Genomic DNA, 27,968 nt, shown 5'->3' with positions numbered 1-27,968 from the left:
GTGGTATGAGTTACAAGGTGTTAATGCATACGGTTATCTCATCTAACCCACAGATGGATGCCTGATGCCAACAACCACTTCAAAGCATCAGCGCATCAGCTTGTAATTCACTCAATTATACACATTTTGCTTTCTCCTCGAGCCTCTTTCTAGTTATTTATGATCTATCTTAAAATAATTATTTCTTTCAAGTTGATCAAAAGAAACTCCTCTTCGTTTGCAGCACTTCATTTTGTAGTGTTTGAGTGTCTGCCATCCGTGCAGTAGGTCAGTGCTGTTGTGTGAAGAAACAAAGGCTTGTATTCTGGGAACAAGAAGAGACTCATTTATCTCTAAACATGTCTGGTCAGATTGTATCTAGTGCGCATGCAAAGACGTCTTTAGGGCTATTCAGCTGAACAAATAACCAACAATACCGCACCTGCATGCGTCCAACTGAGTGTGTCTGATTAAAGGAACAAAGGTGTTAACAACTTACATGTGACTGCGAGTTCAAGCTGAGGTTGGAATAAAAAGCTTTGGCCTCTGTGTGGCTGAACAAAATCAGAAATACATACATTATATCAAATGCAGCTAAAATTAAGAGATATTAACAGTTTATTTATGTAATCTGGTTATGTTAGTTTCTGAAATATGTGAGGATTCAAAAAAGTTTTGTTATGGTGAGGATGTTGTGCAAATGGCATGACACAACAACAACATGACCACTTTAAGGTGGATGTGAGTGAAGAAATAGGGAGTTTTTAGTCAAGAACAAGATGACATTTAAACAAAAAGACGGCCTCCACTTTGACTGCTGCATGAAAGTGAAAGAGACATCTGAGTGACGGCTGTTTGACAAGTCTGATTTATCTGTTGTTTCAGTGTCTGAAAAAGGAGAGATCATTTTGATTCAGTGTCTGGTTTACTGAAAGATTCCTCCCTTCATGACTTACAGGAACAATTTGGGAGCTGAATTCTGCCTGAGGGAGAAAGTGACAGCTGACTGGTTTTGTTTGGACACTATATATGGCACTGATATTTCAATCCCTCACATCAGTTTGATGACTCACAGCACTGTCACACTTAACTTAAGCTATTTGACTTCACCTGTAATCAACCCTGATTGGTCCTGACTGTGCATGAAGAACCTGTTTATGGTACAGCATCACAGTCTTAGAAGTCATTTTCGTTTAACCAAAGCGCACTGTTCCAGCTCCAGATAGCATCTTTTTCCATATTTGGTGGCTTTCTATGGCAAACAAGTGGCTCTTTAAAGAACTGAATGGAATTTTCCTCTTTTTTCGAGTCAAACAAGGGATCACTTCTCATCATGCAGAGGCTAAAAGCATCGCCCAGATACTGTTTGATTTCACAAAGGAGAAAGCACTGTCAAAGTGAGAACTAAATCTAAATGTTCAGCGACAGGGAGAGGGGGAGAAGGAGTTATAACGCGCAGCCTGCTCGGACTCAACCCAGACAGTTTCCCTCAGAGGAAAATAACACGAGGGGCGGGGGCTGCTGAGATTGTTCGATACAGAGCTTCAGCGAAGCAGACATCAATCTGGACGCAGAGAGGGATGAGGGGCTGAGAGGCCCAGAAATAACTTCCCCGAGGGTCGTTTTTAACAGAAGGTAACAGAATCACTTGATATGGTTGTGTGCTCATATAAAAGTTCGGATGGTCCAAATGCTTGAGATCTGTGTGTACTTAATCCGAATTTTCAATTAAAGAGTTTTGTTTCTCTGCAGACATGAGCGCTCCTTCTGGATTACGCACCGATTTAACTTGAGGGCAACTCAAAAAAACAACTTTAACGGAGTGAGCTGGAGGGAAATCTGGCAGGAAGACGACACTTCCTAACAGCTGAAGGCGACCCCGACTCTTGATTTGTGATGTGACCGCTGGCTGCGCCGAAGTGGCGCTTTTACGCACGATGGAGGACCTTTTACGCGAGCAGAATAGCTGGGCGCAGAACGTTTCATGGGGCAACTTGAGCCGTGGAAATGAGAGCCATATAGGAAACACGACGGTGAATCCTCTGAAGCGAAACGAAGAAGTGGCCAAAGTGGAAGTTGCCGTCCTGGTGCTGGTGCTCCTGCTCGCTCTGACCGGCAACCTGTGCGTCCTGTGGGCTATCCACTCCAGCAAGCACAGCCAGTCTCGGATGTATTTCTTCATGAAGCACCTGAGCATCGCGGACCTCGTCGTTGCAGTGTTTCAAGTCTTACCGCAGCTCATCTGGGACATCACGTTTCGCTTCTATGGGCCGGATTTGCTGTGCAGGCTGGTGAAATACCTCCAGGTCGTGGGCATGTTCGCGTCCACCTACATGCTCGTCCTGATGTCCATCGACAGGTGCCTGGCGATCTGCCAGCCTCTCCGCTCCGTGCACAAGAGGAACGATCGCCTGTGCGTGATCGCCTCCTGGATGCTCAGCTTGATATTCAGCTCCCCTCAAGCCTACATATTCTCCTTGAAGGAGGTGGGGGACGGCGTGTATGACTGCTGGGGGGACTTTGTGCAGCCGTGGGGAGCCAAAGCTTACATCACATGGATGAGCCTCAGCATTTACATCTTCCCAGTGGCGATTTTAAGCGTCTGCTATGGCTTGATATGTTTCAAAATATGGCAGAATTTCAATTTGAAAACCAGAAGGGAGCACATCCTGGCCCTGACAGCGAGGCCCTCCAAGGGCGCTCTCCCCCTCACCCGTGTGAGCAGCGTGAGGCTCATTTCAAAAGCGAAGATCCGCACAGTGAAAATGACATTTGTGGTGGTGGTCGCCTACATAATGTGCTGGACTCCCTTCTTCTTTGTCCAGATGTGGTCTGCATGGGACCCTGCAGCACCAAGAGAAGGTAAATGACCGTCACCTCTTTCTACATAGTGTGCCAAGTGCTCAGTGACACAGTGGAGCGTCATCTTCGCCTGAGATTTCTAATTCTAAAATGTAAACCCTGTGATGTTTTCAGCACCAAGTGTGTCATTCTTCCACTTCACAGAACACGTCTGGTCTGGGAATGCATGGGCAGCCCACTCCACTTCCAAGGCAACACAATGGCGTTTAACTTCAGACTTCCTCTGTGAACACACATGAATGGGAGTGTCACTTATCAGTTTGGGGGGAAATTCACTGGGAGGGTAAATGTACCAGGACATCAAAGAGCTCCTTTATCTGCCTCCTAGTGCTGGTTCATATGATTTAGCTGATTGTTCAGATTTACCCTAAACAGCTACTCATTAAAGAGGACAAGAGCAAGGGAGAGGACATCTAGAGATTCAGATACAGGCCAGACACAGCCAAGCTAATCATCGTCCTGTTTTTTGGTCCTCTTCCAAGCAGCTTCGCATAAAAAACTAGGAAAACAAACACATTAAAGCCAAGAATGCATGCAGTGTACAGATAACAGATCGGAAAGGGGCAAATGTTGCATTAGGGGCCCCCGCGTTGTTTGGATGGATGGACTCGACCTCTGTAACCGTTTAGCATTTTAAAGCATTTGTGAGTTCATTTGATTTTCATAATGAACCAGAATGCTAAACTATGGAAGAGTGACTTTCTCCCAAAAAAAAGCTGAGAAAAATGAAAAGCAGCCCTGTTTTAGCTTTTTTTTTTTTTTTTTTTTTTTTTTTTATCTGCCTCTTGTGGATAATCCAAATGTTTTCTTATGTGTAGTAATCAGGACAGCCTTCTTAATTTATAGAGGAATACAAAAAATATCACTTTATGTGAAACAAACGAAAGAACCATGCACATGTTTTGTTACAGTAAAGCATTAAGAGATTCTTTTCTTACAGGCAGGTGAAAAATAAGTTAAAATATGTCATTGTCCGAACCGCTTATCCTTTTCCATGGGGTTGCGGGGTGTTGCTGCTGGAGCCAATCCCAGCCTTGTCTCAGGGCGAGGGCAGGGTACTCCCTGGCTAAATCGCCAGTTCATCGCAGGGCCCTCACTAGTGAGCAATGTGGGGTTCAGTATCTTGCTCAAGGACACTTCGACATGCAGCTCAGCCCTGCCCGGAGCTGGGATTTGAACCAGTGACCTTCCGATCACTAGTCGACCTGCTCTACCCGCTGAGCTACAACTTAGTTTGAGCCCCTGCCTCTTTAAGGCCCCCTGAATACCTAGTCTTCTCTGATTGGTCCGCTCACACATGCCTGACCCAGCACTGCTAACAACATATTTATGATCTGTGCCATAAATAATGTTCAAACAAAACAAGTCAGCTGTCACTTTCTCCCTCAGACAGAATTTAGCTCCCAAATTGTTCCTGGAAGTCATGAAGGAAGGAACCTTTCAGTAAACTGGACACTAAATCAAAATGATCTCTCCTTTGTCAGACACTGAATCAAAACAAAAGATAATTCAGACTTATAAAACAACCATCGTTCAGGCGGCTCTTTTACTTTCATGCAGCAGTCCAAGTGGAGGCAGCGTTTTTGTTTAAATGTCATACTTAGAGGAACATAAAAATACTGTTGGAAAGGAAGAACAAAAGAATATAAATAAATACTGTTAGATTAAAAAAAAAGATAACAAAATAAATTCAGTAATATAAATATATTTATCTAACTGAATTCCAGCTAATTAAGCGTTCGTATCAATAGATGTATTAGCCACTGTGGAAGAACATTCTGTAACTGATGAAGTAAAAAACAAAATAACTTGATCATTTGTCGGTGCTGAGCAGCGGGAATTCATGACACATCATGCATTAGTTCATACATTAAATCTTTATGAATCATACATTAGTTAGGCATTACTTGAATATATACATATGATATGAACCCTAATCAGTAATTGTTACCAGTAAATTATAATAAAAACTAACTGTGGTAAGCCTGAAGTACAATTCTATGGTTTATGTGTGTGTGTAAGAAAGAAGAAGAGAGGAAAGGTCAATTTAAAATATTTCAGTATGTTTTCAGGATTTAAAGCAGTTTCACGAAAGGTCGACTGGAAGTTTCAAAAATATAAATCAGCTGTTCTGGACAAAATTTATGTCAATTCAGAAGAACATTTTTAAGTGATTTAAATTTCTCTGACTATCTACTCATCGTTACCTTCTTATCGGAGACTCAGAGAATGTTTCACAAAAGGTCGACTGGAAGATTGAACATATAAATCAGCTGTTCTGGATACAATTTATGTAAACTTAGAAGAAACTTTTTAAAGGGATGATCCTGTTCAAACCCAGGTGTAAAAGAAAAAGGGATTTAAATGTCTTACGTTACCTCTTTATGGGATACTCTTGAAGCACTCAGGCTCCACTCAGGTGAGTTTCTTATTTCTGAAACAGTCCAATCAAAGATGTGAAAATGAACCCTGTCTTCCAGGGCCTGAACTTTGTCCCATTTCACAATCTGCGGAGGATCCACTGATAGTAAGGCAGAAGCCAACTTTGTGCAATGTTTGCTTAACTTTTTGTCCTCTGAATTATCTTTCATAGTGACGGCAGTATCATCACAGTCCTTCCTTTGATTTCAACCTCAGTCTCTTTCCATTTCTCCAAATTCAATCTCGGAAGAGTTGTACATCATGATATGAGAGAAAAGCGGCCAAGATGAATGTTTGTCTTTTATTTCTGGCGGCACAAGAAAGTGCCGAATGTTCTGTAAGTCAAGGTTTGAAAAGGAGAAACGCTCGAACGCTGTCATTTCGTGGTATTTCTCCTGACGAGAACAGAGCTCCCCTTGGCACCGAGTAATCTCTGCGCTCTGGACTGGGTGTTCGACTTATCTGCTGGATCATAATTTTTGACGGGCCATTTGCTTGACACCTCTCACAATAAAGAGAGTCAGAGCGCCGTGAACAGAACAGCTCAGCATTTTCACTTGAGGAGAGAAGAAGACAACGCGCACTGAATCATTCTCACCCCATTAAGGGACGAGGGAAAAAAAAAAAAAAAACTTGGCAGTCGTCCACTTTCCACCATTCAAATGCCATATTCTTCAATCTGCTCTTTGCCTCTCACAATTGGAAATGTAATCAAATGAGTGAAGGACAAAATAATGTATGTTTTCCCCTCCAGGACAGCCTCATCGAATCAAAGCCATTTGTCATGTTTGTGTGAAGCAGCTTAAAATCCTATTTATTTGGCATCCATCAACCTTTTTCCAGTTATAACCTCCAACGTTTTTTTCATGGCTGTCTGCAGTGCCTCAGCTTGTCAGTTCATATATTTCTCTGTAAATAATGTGTAATACAAGCACAGCTGCCTTGGATGTGGACTGACCTTTATAAAGTAGAAATGAAGAGAGCGCAAACAGTCCCTCTTACCTCAAGTTTAACTTGGAGAAACGTAGATTAGCCAACATACCTTTTTATTCCCTGCAAAACAGTCACATAAAAGGATTCATGGATTTCAAGACTACAGCCGTTGCAGTAGCCTGTTAGCATGCTAGTGTTTCCTAAGTATTGCTAAATACAAGCTGATGGGTAATATGTTACTAATATTTGTCCATAAACCAAAAAAACTGTTGTTCAAACTGAAACTATGATGAAAAGTCAGTGAAAAGCCAGCGGATCAGTGTGATTAAAATCCATCCTCCTCCGGGGACGATGAATGTCCTTTGACAAATTAAAAGGAAAATTCCATTAATTTTTCTCATCCAAGTGTGTTTGCAGGTCTCGGGGAGAACTACTGTGTATGTAAAACACTCAGTATAAAGCCTTTTGTGTCTCTAGAGGAAGCTTAATGTAAGCTGCGGCATCAGTTTTTGAGTATGTATTTTTATACAGTGTATGATGGATCATACAGTGTTATGGCAAGCAACGTTAGACCAGTGGACAGTGTTTTCAAAAACCTGGCGACTACATTACCCACAATGCAACATAGCCACTGAACAACATCACTGGAGAATATTCATCAGATCATATTTATGCCCCTGGAGCCACAAAGGACTTTATACTACTTTTTTTTCCACATATTTAGTAGTACTCCCCAAAACACACTTCAGTGTATGAGTCAACCTTTAAGTCTGGAAAAAATGGTCCAGACAACAGACCAACCAGCTAAGGGACAGGCTGACATTGGCATCAGCCCTACGGCCTGATGGCTAAAAACACATTAAAGTGCTGCTCAAAACAAAGCACAAACACAGTGAATCTGAGCTTTAGCCCACAACCAGGTGATCACATCACACTGGAATGGAGAAAAACTTGAGCCTTTAGAAAGATCCACTCATCCATTCGTTTTCTAAACCGCTTATCCTATTCATGGAGGCAGCGGGCTGGAGCCTGTCCCAGCATGCAATGGGGAAGAAACAGGGTACAACCTGGACAGGTTGTGGGTCATAGCCAAGTTTTCTTTTAAGGATAAGGCTAGCAATAATTTATAATTGTGTGTCTTGTCAACAAATTCCATGAAGTAGTCCACATCTCATTGTTTTATGACTTCTTCACCCTAGCCTGTGGCACGCAGCCCCAAACCCTCTGGTTCCTACTGAAGATGGAAATCTTTAAAAAAAAAAAAAAAAAGACTCTGGAAAAGGTTTTTAGCTAATGTTACTAGTGGAGACTTGTGACAAATACGTAAGACGGCTGCCAAGTGAGAGACCACTGTTAGAGGCCACTCCACCAGCATGTTTCAACCAACAAAACCAGGTAGTTTTAATGAAACACTGAGACATTTTCCAACGGTGTCTGTGGTGACAATATTTTCAAGGAGATGTCACAGCATTTTCTTGCTGTGTTTGTGGCCACAAAACCAAGAACCATAAGCCAAAACATGATCTTATCCCTGACCCTAAGTGGTTTTTGTGCCTTAACCAAACCAGACCCTGATCGCAGCATTGTTACAACATGGAAATGTGCGATACCAACAACTGGGTTGTGGGATTTACTCAAAATAAACTCCAATGGCAACGTGTGGAGCGATAAAGGAACATGTCACCCAGTGCTGCACTGTTCATTTTTAACAACAATGCAGCTCTGTGTCACTGAGGGATAACACATATCATACGTTGGCTCCACAGAAAATGCTTGAAGAATCAACTCAATGTCAATTTTGATCTTTTCATGTGATTTGCAGACAATATCAAGAATGTGGAAACCGACAGTCTTAACTCGGAATAAAACTGCTCTTCCCTGTGTCTCTCCACAGACATGGCCTTCATCATCGCCATGTTGCTGGCCAGCCTCAACAGCTGCTGTAACCCCTGGATCTACATGTTCTTTGCCGGTCACCTGTTCCAGGACCTGACGCGTTGCTTCTTCTGCTGCTGCAGACAGTACCTGACAGCCTCCACCTGCAGCTGCGATCGACCGTGCCGGCACAAGAGCAGCTCCGCCACTTACGTCATCAAGAACGAGAGCAGCCAGAGGAGCCTCACACACACATCCAGCATGGGGGGACTTGGACACTGAAGAGCCAGCTGAAAGCCGACCATGCTTCCTGTAGTCGGGTAACCTGGCAATCCCCCACTTTTTCAGGCATTTAATGATCTGCAGCGGTGGCCCATTGCAACATGTTTTAAATTGAGCTAAATAGACAATGTAAACCTCCTGTCCTGAAAATGCCCTGCATCCTGTGATAACAAAGACCAGAACAAAATGTCTCCAATCGTAATGGATGTGTGCCCTCGGCTTTCCTTCCTCTGCACCAGAATCCTGCACATGCAATATTTCTCGTATAATGTAGGCTTCAGCAGTTCCAGATTTACCCCACGTCTTCCTGTATAAACAGCCATGAAGATATCCGCAAAGAGTTGTTGTTCGTACGCTTCCCTGCTTCACCCTTCAATCTTAAAGTCTGCGACAGTTGTTGTCCTGACCTTCAAGCAAATGTAATCATCACAATAATCATATTAATTTTGCACGGGGAGATCCCTTCCACGAAGCAAAGTATTTTAAGAAAGAGTTTGTCAGATTACAAAAATGTCTTTGTTCTGTGCAAATGAGCTCTAATCCAGTTACTGTAACGATTGTTTGCTCCTTAAAGCAACGATACTTTGTGCAAAAAGTATTTTAAGGTTACATAATTAAATTTTATGGTTGGTTAAATCACAATGTTGGTATGCATGAATGATATATGAGGTTATTAAGATAATATCCACCCTCAAGGTTTGGTTTATTTCAAACATCTCCATTGAAATTCATCAACAAAGCATAACCCATGAGGAATGCATTTTACCACACGGAGGCTGGTTTCCATGTTTTTCAGCAGGCTTTCGTGTGCTGCACATCAAACAGTGTTTGTCTGCCGTGATGTATTATGAAATTCATTCTGTAAAAACTTTCCACTGCTACTCGTCTGTGTTAACATGTCATGTTTTTATCAACTCCATCTCCTCTTTCTCTCGGTGGAAGGTGCTCAAAAGGCCGCTGGGTTTTAGGCACACTGAAACACATTTCATCTGGAATAATGGTTCCCCCTTGTGGACACCTCGATATCCTAAACAATGAGTCTGCTCAGTCTCCTGTTCTGTTCTATTTGACACAATATGCCAACTGCTTGTACTACAAAGAATTTTAGTGTCCGAATCAGATAATGTGCATTCTTGCCTCATAAGTTTTGTGTGCAAATTTCTGTAACTTCTCTGTATAGTTGTCAAGCATAATATACAGCTCAGATAACAACCATAGGGAGCAGTCTCAGTAAGTGTCATCAAAGTCTAACATTTGGTACAACCACTAAATTTGCACAGGTTTAAATGTTTCTATCATGGTATTTGGGAAACAGTATTTTTTTTAGTACAATTTTAGATGCTCATAGTCAGGGTTCTGCTTTTATTTTGGGTGTCTACTACAATGTTCACACCCTTTCACCATGCATAAGCAACAATATTTAACTCATCCTGCTCTTTGCTGCAACGCTTCTATTCACCTTCTGTCTGTATGTTCTAATCAAGTGCCTGTCTCTTTAAGACCTCCCCCCACAAGTCCAGTCTGTTGGTCAGCTCTCACAGGTCTGAGCAGGCACCACCCATCAGCTCTGGCGATGTTTTTTTGCAACCACGCCCATGTTGGAGGCGTGGTGGTGGTGACTGTACAGTTGTGACATTGCAACCTTACAGAAGTCCTGACAGCTCATTTGCAGACACAGTCTCTGAATACGTCTTGTGTGTACTTCTCGGTGGATTGAGCATTTGATTTTTTCACAGTAATGATATAGCACGTAGACTTATAATCAAAGAAGACAGGGAAGTCTCACTTTCTACATTATGGGACCTTTATTTATGGTCAACATAAAATAAAAAGAGAGAAATTTGTGTTTAGACAATTTTCAGATCTTTTTTTATACATTACATTACATATCATACTTTACACAAGCAAAAAAAAAGCATCACTGTAGACACTAAATCAGCTTAAAATTAAAACAAACAAAATAATTATTGATAATCTCATACTTTCTGTTCGTTTCTGTCTCATGGATCTTCTGAAAGTCAGCGAAATGTCCAGATTAGTCTCTATGCGCAGCTGTACTGCTCTCACGCCTCCTTACGTACCATCGCTTTCACACTGCCATATACCTTCGCCACCAACTTAAGCGCTGGGCGAACAACGATCTTCGTGACCTGCAAGAAGGGTTGACACAGACACTGGAACACAAACTTTAAGGTCTTAATGCAGGGCGCAACAACCCAGATCTGCAAGAATGACAGAAAAGCAAACAGCAAGCCCCAGAGCAGCGACAAAAGTACACCAAAGATGGCAGTCAGGGCGCAATACAACCAGCGCTTTGACAATGTGAAGGCTTCGATGCTGTATTTCCACACACAATCCAGACTGCGTACGCCGGCAGGCTCTGCTATCACATCTTCAAAGTCGACCTAGAGCACACAGAAAAGGTTCACTGATTGACAGTATTTGGTTACGAAGGTTTAAAGGGTCAGTTGATACAAATCACAAATAATCCTACTGCTCCCATTTACTCCAGGCAGAATCCAGCCATGCATATAAATACACAGATCTCACCCTGAGACCCCAGGTACATGAAATGATATTCATATAATCGTGAGGACTGAAGGTTATCCTAAGTAAAACATTGTTTCTGGAAGCAGATATTTATGTTGGTTGTACAAATGAATGTTTTAGTGATTATTTTAAACCCTCTCCAAATAAAAGTATATTAATGAAGGTGTCAACCACCCCTTTAAGTATTAAAGGAACAGGCTGTACAGTTGTCTACCTTCACCAAATCAATCCAGAGGTATAAATATCATGACCGAACAATAAGAAGAAACAAATATATAAATATATATATTTATTTTTTTTTTTTTCCATGAACTCACCTTTTACTTAGCTTAACTTAATTAGCTCTCTTAAACTTCCCAGCTAACTACTAGAGCGATTTTAATCATCCACCAAGATTTTTCAATAAAAGCTTAAAGCTCTATAAACAAAAATGCCATACAACCACCATCAGCAAGTAAAAAGAGATTATTTGCACCTTGTCCACACCCTCAGTGATTTGCATGGGGTCCCTGTCGTTCAAGTTATTCTCCACAGTGATGCTTTCGGTCCTGATCAGCAGCTCCTCCTCGTTACTTTCAGCCATGGTCCTGGTGTCTGACTGACAGAGCAGGCTGAGGCTGAGATAATAAAGCCAGGGAGGCAGAGTAGACAGCCATGTGGCTACAGTCAAAGCCACAAAGACAGAAGCAGGCATTTCACACTGCTGAAATGAAAGTGCCTTACTGCGCGTTATTTTATTTTATTTTTTGTCCCCACATAGGTGCATGGTAACATTATATGATGGCCATTTATTCATTTCCATCCACACCCCAAAGTGACAGACAGAAACATTATTGTACACCGCCTGTATAATAAACCAACATACAACACAAGTTACTTAGTACATAACTTGGCAACAACGTTTGCAGTAAAGGTGTGGGATATAAGAATTTGCTACATACTTATTTGCTTAAAACAAACAGGGCACTAACTGGTTTTAACTTTGGCTGCCATTAGCTCTTTAGCTGAGTTAGCCGTGCAGCTAGCAGTCTGGACCGGGAGCTTGATGCACCAGGGTAGTGTTCGTGTTCTTTACTGTACACCACAAGCACAGAAGTAGCTGGACTGGGAAGGGCTGGGGCTAGCTAGTTAGCATGCTAACTTCAGTAGATAGCTTTAGAACACAGTGCGTCAACGTCATAAGGTAAAAATTTGTTGATGTGTGTAATAGCAAAGTGTGCCATTTGCATTAAACCATGCATATTGTTACCTTGCATTACCTTGCACTGTTACATTTCACATGTTGATCTATAACCTTACGGTTCATTACAACAGCATCCTCCGTGACCCGACCCCGGAAAAGTGGAAGATAATGGATGGCTGGATGGATAGAGAGCATTGAAGGGCGAGAAAAAGAGAGAGGTTAAAAAAAAGCAAGGGAGAAGGGAAGTAAGAAACAGATTGACAAGTTACAAAATCAGGAAAAGGGCCGGGAAAGGCAGGCATGAAATATACAAAATACACATGAACAAACTAACACATTGTATCCCCCTTTGACTAACATAGGCAAATCAAGGAACCCATTCCAGAAGCCGGGTCTTCTGCCTGTGCTGCTGCTCCTTCATGGTCAAGGTGGACAGGAGCAGGCAGTGGAGGAAGACCGGAGCCAGATTAGGGGTCCAGCCAGAGTGGGTTCCTTGATTTGCGTATGTTAGTCAATATGTCAATATGCGTATGTTAGTATGCTGGCCCTAAACTGCACAATAATCATGCACATTCGATGACACCAAGATCGTTCCTTCTGTCTGAACGCTGTCCCATTAATTTAATGGAGAGAGATTTAATGTGTCACTTCAGCATTGTATTGACCTCCTATCCTGACCAGTTGAAGATTACTAGAATGCCTGTGGGGAGAGTTCAAGCTCAATTCCATCACAGTATGTCTATGAGTGGTCTCTCATGGTGCCATCTAGTGGTGAATCTCATGAACATACAGGCCTCTGCGTACTCGCACACAGAGTCGTTACACTGCACAGCACATGTATCAGAAGGGCCAAATGACAGTTTTGAGGAAGAACCGTGTGGGGAAGGTAACGAAGTAGAACAGCCTGAATTAATGTCACAACATGAAAATGATGTTGGCCTGATGAAAGACACCACACCTCCGATAATCAATCCAAAGTCTGATTTCCATCCATCCTTTCCTTTTGCAGGCTGGAGTCATCATTCCCTGTGATGACTCTCCTTCAGCACCTCCATTTTTCTGATAAAGAACATTTGCGATGCCAGACTGCTCTGCCCATGAAGACATTGGACATGTGATCACAGCAGAGCCCAAATCCCTCTCTCCCAAATGCATACAAGCTATACAAGCGATGACTTTCTTAGGAATTACGTCATATTACGGACAATGGATCCCAAATTATTTAGAAAGAGAAGCACCCCTCTTCCATGACCCATGGTAAAAGTCTCTGTGCACATGACAGACTGACCAACAAAACAGAGACGGCCTTTACTAACCTAAGGTGCACTCTGCTCCTACTCTTGGTCTGCCAAAAAACCTGATGTGCCTTTCATTCAGTTTGTTGATCAGAAAGTCAGTTTCATGACACAGTCACACTGTGGTAAACAAAGACTTGTCTCTTGTTTTTCAGCTAAACTTTAGCCTGTTGTTGCCGGTCTGCCTCTTTGCCTGCATGCTGCCGCTGCAAATGAAAAAGCTGTGGTTGCATCATGTGACATTGTGGGATGCGGTGACCCCATTCTCATGGTTCCACATGTAGTTTCACACATCCTGCACACACAGAAAACATCAGATTTGCCAGCACAGTGGTGAAGATATCACACAACCAAAATGTTACAGTGACGGATGTAATGTTCTTAACCCTGCTAAGGTGAACCTCACGACTGTGTTGCTTCCATTAACAAAGTTTGCCCTCCCTGACCTGATCTCACTGACACTCTGGAAAACGCAGAGATGGAGCTGTTCAGGGATAGATTCGTTTCTCTCTGCTGAGACACTGGTCAATGTCGGTAGGATTTTGCAGCGGTCACTCAAAATGAGACTCGAATGATAATCATTTTAGATTAGTTTTGTATTTCTTTTTTAATGTTTTCAATTGTTTTCAATATATTTTAACACAGTTCTTACCTATTGCACCTTTAAGATAAAACAATTGGATGAATGATTTGTTTTTAGAGATCTAAACTCTTTTATTGTCTCTTATTCTGGAAAATCAGAAAAACATACTTTAATCCATAGCTTCAGCTGCCATTTCCTCTATTAGGAATAGATCTTTAAACACACGTTTCTTCGGAACTAAATATAGGAAAACGTTCACATAGGGGTCTTGTAGTTATACAATTTTGTTCCTTGAGCTTAAACTCCAAGAAACGGGCCCGGTTCTAGGCATGAGCACGGGGGTGCAATGCCCCCCCAAATGCTTCGGCTGCCCCACCAAACAGACCCCGCTTCATTCCGGGAAAAAAAAGTATATTCATATATATTGTATTGTTATTTATTCCCATAAATGCTGCTCAGAGTAATCACAGTCCACGGCTCCTCTGCCAACAGAGCCGGGTCTCTCTCTAGAGATGCTACCTGTCCCGTTTTTCCCAGAATTTTCTCTTTTTTCAACAGCTCCACCACAAACATAACATGATAAGATATTAGAAACATTTTCTTATTTATGACTGATCAGAATATCATGTCAGTGACCTCCCCATGCAATTCCCATGAGTGTGACTGACTCAGAATGAGACTCAGATTCAGAATTCCTTTATTGGTCCTGCAAATGGGGATATCTGCGTGTCACAACAGCCTCATCAATACACATTAATAAATGTACAAAATAAGCAACAAGCTATCTAATAAAAAGGTAAGAAATAGATTCTTACATACTGGGGCACTAGTATATACATAATATGTACTAGTGCCCCGCCCCTTTCTGTGACATCATCCCCATGAAGTCATCATTCACATTTAATTTAATTCATTTTATGGTAAAAGTACAGAACAGAAATCAATAACACTTGAGCTGAGGTGTCCAAATTACCTGAATGCACCGATTACCGATTATTAAAATAATGTAACTTGGTTACAATCAATTAGTTTTGGATTAATAACAAATGAAGACCAGAGAAATTAAATATCAATAAAAAAGTAGCTTTTTGTGTATCCTGTTAACAAGTGTTTATCTGTGTTTGTTCGATTACTTTTTATCTTAACATTTGACAAGAGAAGTTGCAGTAAATATGATGCAGTTGAGTTTCCCCAGCAGAGACTCGAACTCATGATAAAAGCTGACTCTCTGAACACAGAACTCCTCCTCTACCACAGAGCTAAAGTACTCTGCAGGGCTACAGAATTCTCTCTTTTTTTTAAATGACGTAAACCACTTCAAATAAGTCCAGCCCACAGGTTTTCTGACGAATCCATGTCGTGCATGCCAAAAGGGGCGGTCTTGCTCGTTTCCCGCGCGAAATTAGCGCATTTCCCTCCAAAAAGTTAGATGTGTATATATGTAGCTGACTGATCTTCACTCTGGTCTCTTCTCTGAGGACACGAACACGGTGAGTAAACTGTTCTGTATGAATCTGCTTTGTGTGTCCAGTTACCTGCTCAGTACAGGTGTATTCATGTCTGTGTGGGAGGTGTACAGATAGTTAATACTTATTGATCTCAGATAATAAGCCCAAGTGATGTTCCTTCACATATCAGCAGCTCCACATATTAACTACCTTTATGTTGTCTCAGCCCACTATGTGCGGGTTAAAATGGCGCTAGCCTCCCTGTCGGTGAGATTTGTTTCTACCTCAAATGTTTCTGAAATAACTCTGAACAGAAAGCGAAGACGTCTCATTTAATTGTTCAGTGATGAGATAAATTCGCTGGAACATAATCCTTTAATTACAGCTGGTTAAATCCTTGACGCACGTTGTGTTTTGTTCCATGCACCAAACTCCATTGTGATTTTGGTCGTTTTTATCTCTGTCTTGTTAATTACATTAATAATGCACAGTTAACTAAACTTTGGTCACTATCTCAAAACAAGAAGGTAGTTTTGGTAAAATCGGCATGAAGTATTTTTTAATTTGTTTATTATCTAGAACAGCATGAAAGCTGTTTAGCTAATGTTATACGGGTCAGTGTAAGTGAGTGGTAATGTTATGTTAGCTAGCTGATTTTTAAGTTGTTGCAGATGCACTGCAGGTTTGGGAAACACGTTAGCAGTGGCTCAGCTGCCTTTATTAACGGGTACTGACACTATAAGGAGCTTATAAAGACGTTTGAGTCATTTAATCGTCGTGTTTTTACAGACAGGTTTGCATGTTAGCTAACATGTGTGTCTGTTGGAGAGTGTTAGCTTGAAGGCATTATCCTGCTGTGTGATGTTAACTGTTAAAACTAGCATCTTTACAGCTGAATATTTCAGTACAGTTAGCTAACAGGCTGTAAGTATTGTGCTTATAATGTCTGAGTATGTTAGTATGTCAGCATCTAGAAGGTTATTTTGAGCAGCTAAAGTAGTTTATACACACAATATACTGCCTCATTGTAGCCTGCACAGAATGTATTCAGGGTGTTTGTCTCTATTCTCTATTCAAATCATATTGCTCGTCTATAAAGCACTAAATGTTTTCAGGCTTTAATACATTTGGTTTACTTTTGGTTTACCTTTAAAAAACACATTTATTAAATCAGATTATAGCAGATGTTATAGTGCAGAGTGATGTGAGACTCCTGAAGTGATGTCATGCACATGGTTACAGACTGCTATGCCATTCTTTATTATGAAATGATAATCCTGTAAGAAATCCCCTTTTTGCCAGAAGTGTCTGCAATCTGATTACATCTTCTTTCTTACTACTATAATCATACACAAACACACACACATATGCATGTAGTCATCATGTTATACTAAAGTTCTTCCTCCTCTCTCCAGGTGAAGAGTGGGACTTGTCTTCTGCTTCAGGTGGAACGGCTCTGACCTGTATGGTGATCAGCGCTGGAGAGGAGAGACACCTGGTCCAACAAGGTCAGTGCAGTGTAGGTGCAAAAGTTAGAGGCAGAAAGTGTGAGATTTGTCAGTTGCTGTTCATTAATACTCTAGGATCAGTAAATGATTCTAGAGGGTCTCTGTTAGGACACTACTATTTAAATTTAGTAGTATTTTAAATATTTTTTGTTTACGAAGAGGAAATATCAACAGTCTGTTTAGAACGCCTGCATTTATTTGATCTCATTTATATATAATATAAATGATATGATCATATTTTATTTACCATGTATATCTACACTGTTCAGCCACAGCATTAAAACAACTGACAAGTGAAGTGAACATTGATCATCTTGTTACAATCAAATGTTCTGCTGGGAAACTTTGAGTAGCCTCTTTGACAAACACCACCCACACAAACCCCGTTCAGACCAACGACACCCCGTCATGGCAAAGAACCCAAGGCCTCAAACTGGCCTCCTCATTCTCCAGATCCCAATCCAGTTGAGCATCCACGGGATGCGTCAGAACGAACTTCCATCCATGTTGGGCCCCCCATGGATCGTTCTTGGCTCTGACTGTATCCAGTGGAAGCTCAGTTGGATTGAGATCTGGGGAATCTGGAGGCCAGGTTGACACCTTGAGCTCTTTCCCACGTTCCTCGGGTCGTTCCTGAGTAGCTTTTGCAGTGTTGCAGGCGTGTTGTCCTGCTGGGGGGGCACTGCCATCAAGGAGTGCTGCTGCCATGACGGGGTGTACTTGTTCTGCAGCTGTGTTTGGGTGACTGGTGTTTGTCAATGAGACATCCACATGAATGCTAGGACTCATGGCTTCACAGCCGAACATGACATTGGAACACAATGATCCATGTTATTTATTTCACCTGTCACTGGTTCTAATGTCGTGTCTCTCAGTGTTTACACATGTTAAATACTTTATGAATTAGATCAGATAAATGCATTTAGGCACTGTAACCAGACTTGTTTATGTTTCCTCTCAGTAAAACAAAACCTGTAAATGTTTGAATTTACTTCCGAATTAAATTAAAGTAAAACTCCATGTAAATAAATTATGAAAAGTGAATTCAGGTTAAATACAACTGAGTTAGAGACTCAAACCTCCTCAAAACTCATCAAAAATAGACCCAGGTCTCTTTGTGGAGGACAAACAACTACCACAAAAACAAAACCTTGACACACAACCAAAACCTCTCAAAACACTAAAAACCTGCACAGACACACAAAACCCTTAAAACAAACAAAAACCCCTAAAAACAAACACACAAAACCCCTAAAAACAAAAACCCCTAAAGACAAACACACAAAATCTCTTCCAACAAAAACCTCTAAAAACAAACACACAAAACCTCTAAAAAAAACCCATCTTAAAACAAACACACAAAACCTCTAAAAACAAACACAAAAACCTCTAAAAACAAACATAAAACAACACAAAACCTCCACAAAGAGACATCAAACTACCACTGCTCCTCTTTCTCTTCCTGCAGGTGACAGATGAGCCGCCACAGAACCTGAAGCAGGAAAACTGAGTATCCATCTTCTGATGAAACTCCTTTAGGTCCTGCAGTTGTTTGTTGACTCTGGTTTCACCTGCTCAGACAGTGAGCACTGTTGTCGTTGCTGGTTATTTACATAATAAATTGATAATTACACTCTATTGTGGTTTTTTAATAGATTTTTAAAGCACCTGTTGAGTCTTTTGATGGAGACCAATGTCTCCTCTCAGTGGCATTTTCAAAGCTTTAACTATATTTGCCATATACACTTTCTTTCTGTAATGGAGAGCAGGGCTTCCATAACCTTCATTATCTATTCCTATTCTGGGACATTTGGTTTACTTGTACAGGGATCGGGAGGGTTATTTAAAATGTTTGTTCTGATACAGTTACTTATTTAAAAGTCAGTAACGTAATTGAAGTAAAACTATCAGCTTGTCTAATTCATAACTGTTCACTGTGGTTTTCAAATAACTACATTAATTTAATGTATTTTTTAATCTGTAGCTTATTACATTAGCTTTTTTTCCATTCTACATTTCAGATGCTGTTTTAATGTCTTAATGTTTTAGTTTTGATTACTTTGTATGTCTCTGAATGGATCTCTGAATGAGGCTTTATTTGACTGAAAGTTTTTACATCAACCTTTAGATCTCTACACATTGTTTTAAACCAAGTTAATTAATATAAAATAGAAAACGAAACCTGAAATAAATCCTAAAGGCCTTTTAGTCAGGAAAGTTGACAGGCTCCTCAGCTGCACCAGTAATGGTCAGATTTTTCTCTGAGTGCTTTTTTTTCCTCTCTCACTTCCCCTGTTTGTTTTCAGCTAATTCAGTCCAAGCCTAAATATGCTCTCTGACCTTTAAATATTAATGTTTATGTTTTTAATGTGATCATAGCAAAGGAAAAACTGTGTGCGGCTTGTGGTTTTACTCTATGAACAATTTGAACTTATAGAAACAATATGGTCCTCACACAGGTAGTGCTCGGGCCCTAATAATACAAAAAATAAATGAAAGTCTGTCAAGAATTTGATATTTTAATTTGGTCCTTGGATGCAGCAGCAGTACCCAATCACTAACAAACTTACGTTACAGCCGATCAAGTGGAGAGCAGTCGGGGGAAGAGAAAATGACAGTTGCAGCCAAAAGTTATCTCTGTGTTAGTTTGACAAACAGGAGATGAGGTAATTGGTGAGTTCTTGACTTGTGATCTGATTTCCAGGTTGTTTTTTGCTGTTTCTGATTTTGCACATTTAGATGTGGCTTTGTTTCACAAACAATGTCTACATCTTTTGTTTTCCTCACACAAAAACTCTGTCAGACTTTAAGAGAAAGGCAAATCCTCCCAGTTCAAACAGCTTGGCAAAAAGGTTTTGGAGACTTGTCTGGTCAAAAAACATTTCCCCTTGGAGCTGTTGTGGTCAGGTGGGGATGGACTGAACCATTTGTTGAGTGGGGGTCTTTCCAACAGCCTCCTCCATGGATGGGTCTCTGACTTTATGGTCCTCCAAGGCCTTTCTGTTTCGGGCAGCTGAAGGACACAAACAAGAACAGGGATGGTTGAGAATAAGCTGCTGATGTAAACAAACAATTTTGGAAATGTTGTTTAAATCCCTATGATTATAGCCTGACCAGAACTGGACTTTTGAGGCCAGTACCAATATTAAGATTTGTTTGTTTTTATCAGCCATAAGTACATTTTTTAAACATTAACAGTCTTGATACAAATACCTTAGACTTTATCCAGGCTAGTAGCAAGACTATGAACAGCAGCTGTCAGCTAGTCAATTGTCCTTTTTTTCCACAAATCTGAGGTTTCAACTTTCAGTCATTGCTAGCCCCGCTGTTAGCCATGTTGGCCTGTGAGCCCCCCACCCTGCTGACAGGATTAAACAACACATGTTAGTAAGAGGGGACTCCATTACCCGTAAATTCATATTAAGGTTAAGCCACTGTTTACTTCCCAGGGACAGAGCCTCCGACAGCAGCTAATCTGAGGGTGCCGGCATCAGGCAGGCACACACTTTCCAAAGAGTGAGAAAGTGGTGCACAATATTATAGCATCAATCAGTCAAGATTTGTTTATTTTTATAGAGCTGTTTACAAAATTGCTTTGTCACAGATTATAAAGAAACTTAGATTTTGCCCCACCACCATATTTCGACCTGCCTTCACATGTACCACGATCAATTTGGTAAATTTGGTGGTGGGGCAAAATGTAAGTTAACAAACCAGACCCAGCCACAGAAAAAAATTTAAGGGGGGCTTTACATTTTTTCAGGGGGGCAAACCTTTTCAACCTACATTTTATGTGCTTAAGGCTGAACAATGGCTCTGTGACCACTCCTACAGTGGAGAGATATAATTTTCCTCTTACTAAAAAGAGGCAGTTCATCCAAAAATCTAAAAACAAACAAACACAATAGTGTAGTGCTGTGTCCATTTATTCAACTCAAGCACTTATTCAAGAAGACCAGCAACAGGGGTTGTGGCATGCATAGCACCATACAGCTTCACTTCTACTGGAAACAGAAGCATTGATGTCAACCTGAACACTGATGTAAACATTCATACTGGGAGAGGTAGCTACAGCAGCTAGGGAGCACAAGGAGCAGAACAAAGCAGTGTTACACTTCTGCCTACAAGTGACCTAAGTTTGTGTATCTGTGTGTGTGTGAGAGAGAGATACACAAAGGTTTAACCACTTTTAGTAGATTGGCGACTGTGTGAAACCTTCTTAAAACAATGTCCTTCCCCTCATTCCTAAATATTTGAGTCAAGTCCTTCTCAAATCCCAACTGGATCAGGTTGGCCTTGCGTTGATGAAGCATGGTTTGGCGATGCTCTGTGAAGACATTTTTAATAGTGGAAAATGAATTTTCCCAAAAGTCAGGCAGTGTTTAAATGCTGTCAAGACGGTCGGCATTGCTTCCAGTGGCCTCTGGAACTGTTTCAAAATCTGTGAAGATGGAGAAATAAGGTTGAAATCAGTATCATTACAATCATAATGATTCCCCAGATAACAATATATTGCAATATCATGTTGAACAATGGTAAAAATTTGCAATAAGGTACACAAAATCTGAAGAAGTCCATCACGGCCTTTTCAACCGCCAGGGCATGGATGACCACCAAATCCTGATGATGATTATAACAGTGGACATATTGTATCTCTCTGTCCAGTTTTTGCTGCAGCAGTTTCTGTACCCCTCCATGTTCACCTGACATGAGCGAGGCCCCATCATACACCTGACTGATGATAGAGACATACAAATAGAGACAACAAATAGCCCACATCCATCCTTATTCATAGCACTGTATGTGTCGTGGTCACCTCTAAAGGGTAGTTGGTTCACAGCAAGGAACTCCGTGACATCAGTAATTGCAGACAGATCATATCTGTTGTGCTGCAGTTGATCAGTGTTAATAAGTGTTGAGATTTCCTTACTTGCCTGAATTGTCGTCATTCCTTGTTCCTCCACATGGCCTCAACAAGTCAGGTGCTCTTTGGATGCAGCATGCCTGTTTAGTCCCTTTCCGTTTTCCATTGCATGTATGTTTCCAGTCGTGGAAACCAATTACATTCAAAGTTTGATCACTGTGTCTGGGTCAATGAAACATTCTGCATGGTTAGCAGTATGCAGCATCTGCATGAACTAAGTACTCCAGCCAGGGAAAGCTTCCAAACCAGGAACTGCAGAATGACCTTTTTTTCCCCGAGAAAAGGCGCGAAGGAAAGCTCTGCATGAGTCGTCTTTGGGGATCTTCCGTGCCCAGGTCAGTAAGCTCAATGGCCTGTTGCTGTTCCTCGCAGCTGTAATGTTGCTGTGAACCTCTGTGTTGTTGTTGTTGTTGTTGTTGTTGTTGTTGTCGACGTCGTCACTCACGTTTCTTGCAGACGAATTACACTGCTAGGTGCTGCTCCTTGTGCTACCTAGCTGCTGTAGCTACCTCTCCTAGCATGAATGTTTACGCCAGTGTTACTGTTAACTTCAGTGCTTACGTTTCCAGTAGAAGTGAATATCGCTGCTTCCTGTTCGCTCCCGTTCGCATCGTCACTTCTTGTCCGCGTATTTTTTTGGGGAAAAAATACGAATATCTATACCTAACACCTCGGCTAACTTGCGACTCTGTGAGTCGAACATGACCGTCACGCTCTAACAGCGTCTTCCTCTCATGAGTATGACTCAGTGACCCGCCCCCCAACACCTGTAATTGGCCAGCACGTTGCCTTTGTTCGTTGGTTGGATTGGATGAATTGTATGTTCGACAAACCGAGATACGATAGGAATAAGAGAGCGTTGGCCACTCCGAGGTAAAAAACAAAACCCAAATAAGATAATTATCTTCCAGCCCATGCCGCCGAGACTATAGCAAACTGGTAAACTTAAACATTTGCAGGCTGAGTTATTCTAAGACTAAATGACTATGCAATCCCTCCAACCTTTTCATGTTCATACATTGCATCATTTGATCACTCTTTAAATACCACATACAAGTCTCTATATCACAGTCATGGTTACTCTCTGCAGTTACGAACTTTCAGTCTTCTTTTGTGGCGAAATTTCTTTCGGATGTTCAAAAACGTTCATGGTTTGAAATAACACAAAACTACCTCCACTCATCAAGTGACACAAGGGGGGAGCGGAGAAAAAGAGAGAAATCTAAGAGAGCACTGTTGGCTGACGGTGAAAAAGGCTGCAAACCGACTGATTTGTTTTTAAAATCAACTGCAGCTTCAGCTAGAAGAGGTAGACATGGATAACGAATGATGGCAAGATGTTTTTTATTATGGAACAGCTGTTTTATTTTTTTTTTTTTATTATTTTTTTAATGCTATGGGGTTGTGCATTGATATGTCCATGTTTTGGTGCTGGTGATTATAGCATCACCGGGATTATCAAAAGCGTGTGTTGTTTCCATGTCTCGAAATTTCTATCTACCAGTTGCGCAATATTTAGGGTTAGGTTCCATTTAATATTAGATAACTAACTAGAATTGGGCATTGATAAAGTTGTCTTCCTGCAACGGAGAGGTGGAGGTGAGTTTAAAATAAAAAATGCCACTTACATTGTAGCTTCAAATTTCAATTGAACATATGTTAGTAGACATACATCAGTCATTTTTTGGCCACAGAATTTGTTTTCTTTGTCAATACAGAAAAAGAATTCCTGTTAGAGCTTTGCCGATGGAACCATGGCGAATATGCGATGCTTACGTCTGGGTTGGCATCATGGACTGGAAGGAATACAAAAAAACATCATGGCACTCAAAACAGTAGCAGTTGGTGCCCCCCCCCCAATCAAGGCAGTCTAGAAACTGGCCTGTGTAGAAAATGAACAAAATATGACACCAAACCCAAATACCATGACAAAAAAGATGAAATTGTGTTTGGATAGCAAATTACATTGAAATTACTTCAAAGTCCAGAGTCGTAACCCAACTACTACTCTGATTCTCTTTTTGGCCTCATGACACCGATTTCACACACATGGATTGAGCTTAGCATCACTATGCCACAGCGTCAGGTCCATATTATTGTTTAAAATTGTCACAAAAATTTTCAATTCTAACTGTAGTTGCAATAAAACATTATTTTAAAGATTCCAGTATCGATGCCCACTTGGGCTCAAGTCCTCTAGAACACCAGTGCACGTGACGTTTGATACCAGTCTGGATGTGTGAGTGTCATTCTTTGGCCAGGTGAATGCTGAAGCCTCCACAGCATCTCCCAGCACTCAAGAAGACGGGACGCACTATGACGTCCAGCACAATGTTCCATAAGTTCTGCAGCCAGCGTGTGCCAATAGAGAGGCACTGGACACAAGGACCGACCATCCTGTCATGGAATGAAACGCAAACAGTTACAAAGAAAATCAGAGAAAAGAAAAAACTCTCTCGGGCACATTTTGAGCAATGGAACCAGTTGTGGTAAAATTAGATGTGGCTCTAATTGCTGATGCAGTGTAGGCTGAAAATCTTCGACTTCCTCAAAACTGTGGGAAATCTATGCTTACAGTTTTAGTATGTCTTAACTTTGTGGTCATATCAGGATATGAGCGCCTCTTTGTTCTTTCCACCCTTTTCACAATTCCTCTTTTCCCACAGCACTGACACACGACCACTGATGTAAGTCCTCAAACAGACTTTCATTTCAGCATATTTCTGACTGTGGTGGAATCAGAATTATATACTTTCTTTTTTTAATCATTCCTCTGAAACCCTAAATTGAACACTTGAAGTGAGGGACAAAATGTTGTCCCCTTAATATGTACAGGAGTGTCCCAAACATACCAGATGTGGAAGCAGCTGAAGATGGCGAAGAGAACACCAGAGATTATTGACACGGGAACGGCCAGAAGCACCGTGACTATCCTGTAGATCCAAACCCTTGACACCTCAAACAGGGCGTGACTCCAGATCCACACTCTGTCCCCACTGCGCACCGGCGGCGGCTCGGCAATCACATCCTCAAACGTCACCTGGAGACACAAAGAGAAGGTGGTGCTGACGCTACAGAGATGAACCCCTAAGTCATGGTGGCTCTTTATTCACCATAACTAGAATGAATGATATCCACTGGAGGGCAGTGCTTTCAGTCTTTTGGTTTTCATGTGCATGTGATAAATGCACAAATAATCCGAAAACAAAGTTCGATAGAGCCGCTGCTTTAAAAAAATGCGGTACCTTGAGACAGTCATTGATTCCTCGAGGGTCTCTGACGTTAATCAGAGGTTTGGTATCACTGATTTCTACGAGCGCTGACGTGTGAATGTTTTCCTCTTCTTCCGGAGCAGGAGGGGCCCTCCACAGCATCTGAGGTTCCTCCCCATTATCAAATTCATCAGTTTCGCTGGAGTCCCCCAAGTCAATCTCTACTTCCTCTGAATCTTCTCCTCTCTTCATGGTGTCCATCCAGACATCGAAGAAAACACAAATCCAGAGAGCGGAGTGGGAGCCTGTCACACCCTTTACAGCTCAGACTGAGTCCGCTGACTGGACCCCTCAGCTGGCTGCGCAGCGAGGTTATATTGGGAGCGTTACGGTGCCCTGGATGGTATTTGCAGATGGTGTTTTAAATAGAGATCATTTTCCTGTGCGGTGGGAGGAGAGGAAGGATTGGGGGGGATATAAATACACTAAGCATGGAGATGGCACTGTATACCCTGATACACCCTCCTGGGAATGCAGTCACACACAGAGACAAAGACATGAGTGAATCTACAAGAATGAGAACAAAGACTGAGAACGATTAGAGTGTGAGGTGTGAAACATATTAATGGTACAGGTTCATTTGCCTTCCTACCTTCCTACCTGCCTTCCTTCTTTATTTGCCTGACTGATTCTAGGTCTGGCTTTTATTCAAGTGTAAGAAAAGATTGACTTGGAAGACTACACTGCCTCCCTCTGGCCTGTGATGAACATTAATTCTGTCCTTCTGAAGCAGTCAGATGTGCCTGAGCCCCACTCTGTTGTGCGAGGCACTGACCTAATAACATTTAGTGTGCAAGATTAATTTGAATCGCACATAATCAGATATATCAATTCTGTCATACATTCCTAATCTCTCCAACGGGATTTTTAACAACTCAGTTTTCCAATCAACTAAAAGTGAATTGAAACCTGAGTGGAATAATATTTTTTTTTAATGTTTGGAATATAGAAATTGCCAGATTACATGTTACATGTTCTGTTTAGCAGATATCCCAGTCAGTCTCTACTTTACTGACAGGATGTAGAGTAAAGAGCTACGGTTAAACAGTCTCTAGATGTATAAACTGTCAGACATTCATATGAAACAAAAATCCATGTTAATTCTGTTTTAAAAGGAGAGTAAAGCCTTTGTACAAAAATCTCATCGATCCTCATGTGGTAAATACACTTTAATTACCTGTGGCACACATAAAAAAAAACATATTTTTCTATATAAATACTCTTTATAGAATAAGACAAAATCAAACTGTTGGATTAGAAAAAGTCTCCACCCTTGATGTCTCCAAAAGGGGCAGCACTTTGTGTTCCTTGCAATAAGCATTAGCTTAAGGTCCTTACAAGTCCTCAGAAGATGCTTACAAGGACTTTAAACTAATGCTTTGTCCTTAAAAGATGCTCAAATTGATTATGTGTCAATAACACTTGTTAATAATAGCATCATAAAGACATTTAATGATAAGACAAGAAGAAGAATAGAAAATTAATCCTCCCCATGTCCCTCAACCACTGACCCCGCCCATGGTTTTTTCACAGCGTCCCTGACTGCTTCATCGTCACTCGTTCAGCTGTGATGACGCCTCGGAACACTTTTTTCCAGGTCACCAACAGCATCGGTCACTATGCAGGAGCAACAGAAGATATATTGCATGTCGTCACAGTTTCCTTGAGTGGTCTCGGGTCTCCGCGCTCACTCAGGTGTAAAACAAGTTTCACAACATGCTTTTAAGAAAAAAAAAACCCTCTCACCTTATCAACCTTTGGACCCATTAACGAGCTTTCCTCACAACTATCAATAGGTCAGCTTTGAATCCACAGAGTTATCAGACTCTTCTCAGCCACCCACCAGACCTTCATCACAAGGCCATGTCATTCAGCTCTCATCATCATCTTCACCCGGGACAGCAGCTGGCAAAGTATTCTGATTAAATAAAGTAAATATACAAAGCAACTACCTTATAAAATGCCATCATCTCATAGCAACCATCCGATCCATCTGCAAATCTCAGATATCCAACAAAATAAAATTCACGGGATTCATTGTGTATACACATTTTTTATGGAAACAATTCAAATCCACAAAGCTGGAAAATCACTGCACAGAACAAACGACTACCAAGTCATTAACAAACTGTGCAACTGTTCAGAGTTGAACGTAAGTGAGCTCCTCTTCCACGAGCCCTGCACAGTCTCCATGGCTGCCGGATGAAGACGGAGAGAGAACAAAGTGTGTTGATGACAGAGTTTCCTGTGACTGTGCCGGAGACGATGGTATGCTAATGGACTGCACACCTCGCCAGATGGGGTTTGTTTGTGTCCGTGGCTACACAGGTGAGGTCAGCGGAGAGTGTGTGCGTGTGTGTGTGTGGGTTGGTGTGTGTGTGTAAGTTTGAGAGGGATGGACGGAGAGAAGGACAAAATGAGTGGATATAAAGAAAAAGAATGCCCACTGCCCACTCATTCCACACTGTGGTTCTCCTGATTATCCCCCCAAGATGTCATTTGATTTTGGGGACGCCGCAAGATGAATCACTGGACTGAGAAATTGGACTGATTTTTCTGCAATAACTGTTTTTTTTTTGTTGTTGTGAAATTCTGACTACGTTTCAGCCTCAACTGTGGAGAAAAAAAAAAAAAAAAAAAAACTAAAGTGAACTGAACTTAAAATGTCTTGCACAATTCTTGCTCCATGCACACAGATACACACACAAATATTTTATTTTTCATCTTCATTTTTATATAGTTGATTTGTGGTGATAAATCCCTTAAAGTCTTTAGTATAACTCTATAACATTAAAAACTATTCCCAAATGTTCCCCAACTGTCAAAGTTTAGGTGATCAAATCTGATCTGATC

The 27,968-nt window shown here is 41.3% G+C and overlaps 3 protein-coding genes and 1 long non-coding RNA gene across 5 annotated transcripts; 2 read left to right on the top strand and 2 right to left on the bottom strand.

The window, feature by feature from the left end:
* Nucleotides 1-1,473: 1,473 nt before the first annotated feature.
* oxtrl (oxytocin receptor like) lies at nt 1,474-9,426 on the top strand. The gene is given in 4 exon segments (XM_037102592.1): nt 1,474-1,614; nt 1,732-2,841; nt 8,090-8,301; nt 8,303-9,426. Coding segments are annotated over 3 exon segments (1,221 nt in total). The 5' UTR covers nt 1,474-1,614; nt 1,732-1,916; the 3' UTR covers nt 8,387-9,426.
* A 790-nt stretch (nt 9,427-10,216) lies between these two features.
* LOC119021972 (caveolin-3-like) lies at nt 10,217-12,279 on the bottom strand. Its single transcript, XM_037102594.1, has 3 exons — nt 12,162-12,279; nt 11,378-11,519; nt 10,217-10,757 (listed from the first exon to the last, which is right to left on the bottom strand). Exons 1-3 carry the CDS (start codon nt 12,206-12,208, stop codon nt 10,416-10,418), a joined length of 531 nt encoding a protein of 176 aa, XP_036958489.1. The 5' UTR covers nt 12,209-12,279; the 3' UTR covers nt 10,217-10,415.
* Nucleotides 12,280-14,832: 2,553 nt separating this feature from the next.
* LOC119021935 lies at nt 14,833-18,552 on the top strand. The gene is made up of 3 exons (XR_005075806.1): nt 14,833-15,453; nt 16,827-16,919; nt 18,388-18,552. It is a non-coding gene; the product is annotated as an uncharacterized LOC119021935 (long non-coding RNA).
* An 870-nt stretch (nt 18,553-19,422) lies between these two features.
* Nucleotides 19,423-26,281, bottom strand: zgc:172270 (uncharacterized protein LOC100136849 homolog). Of its 2 annotated transcripts, XM_037102541.1 has the most exons (6): nt 25,089-26,281; nt 24,696-24,883; nt 21,850-24,240; nt 21,477-21,654; nt 20,133-21,360; nt 19,423-19,932 (listed from the first exon to the last, which is right to left on the bottom strand). In XM_037102541.1, exons 1-3 carry the CDS (start codon nt 25,314-25,316, stop codon nt 24,090-24,092), a joined length of 567 nt encoding a protein of 188 aa, XP_036958436.1. In that variant the 5' UTR covers nt 25,317-26,281; the 3' UTR covers nt 19,423-19,932; nt 20,133-21,360; nt 21,477-21,654; nt 21,850-24,089. The 2 variants fall into 2 exon arrangements, with proteins under 2 accessions (XP_036958436.1, XP_036958435.1); XM_037102540.1 differs by having other exon boundaries at nt 21,477-24,240.
* Nucleotides 26,282-27,968: the final 1,687 nt, after the last annotated feature.

This window comes from Acanthopagrus latus, chromosome 6 (genome assembly GCF_904848185.1).
Source record: "Acanthopagrus latus isolate v.2019 chromosome 6, fAcaLat1.1, whole genome shotgun sequence".
Taxonomy (NCBI): Eukaryota; Metazoa; Chordata; class Actinopteri; order Spariformes; family Sparidae; genus Acanthopagrus; species Acanthopagrus latus.
The sequence above is the reverse complement of the archived record's forward strand: the minus strand, read 5'-3'. Positions and strand labels throughout refer to the sequence as shown.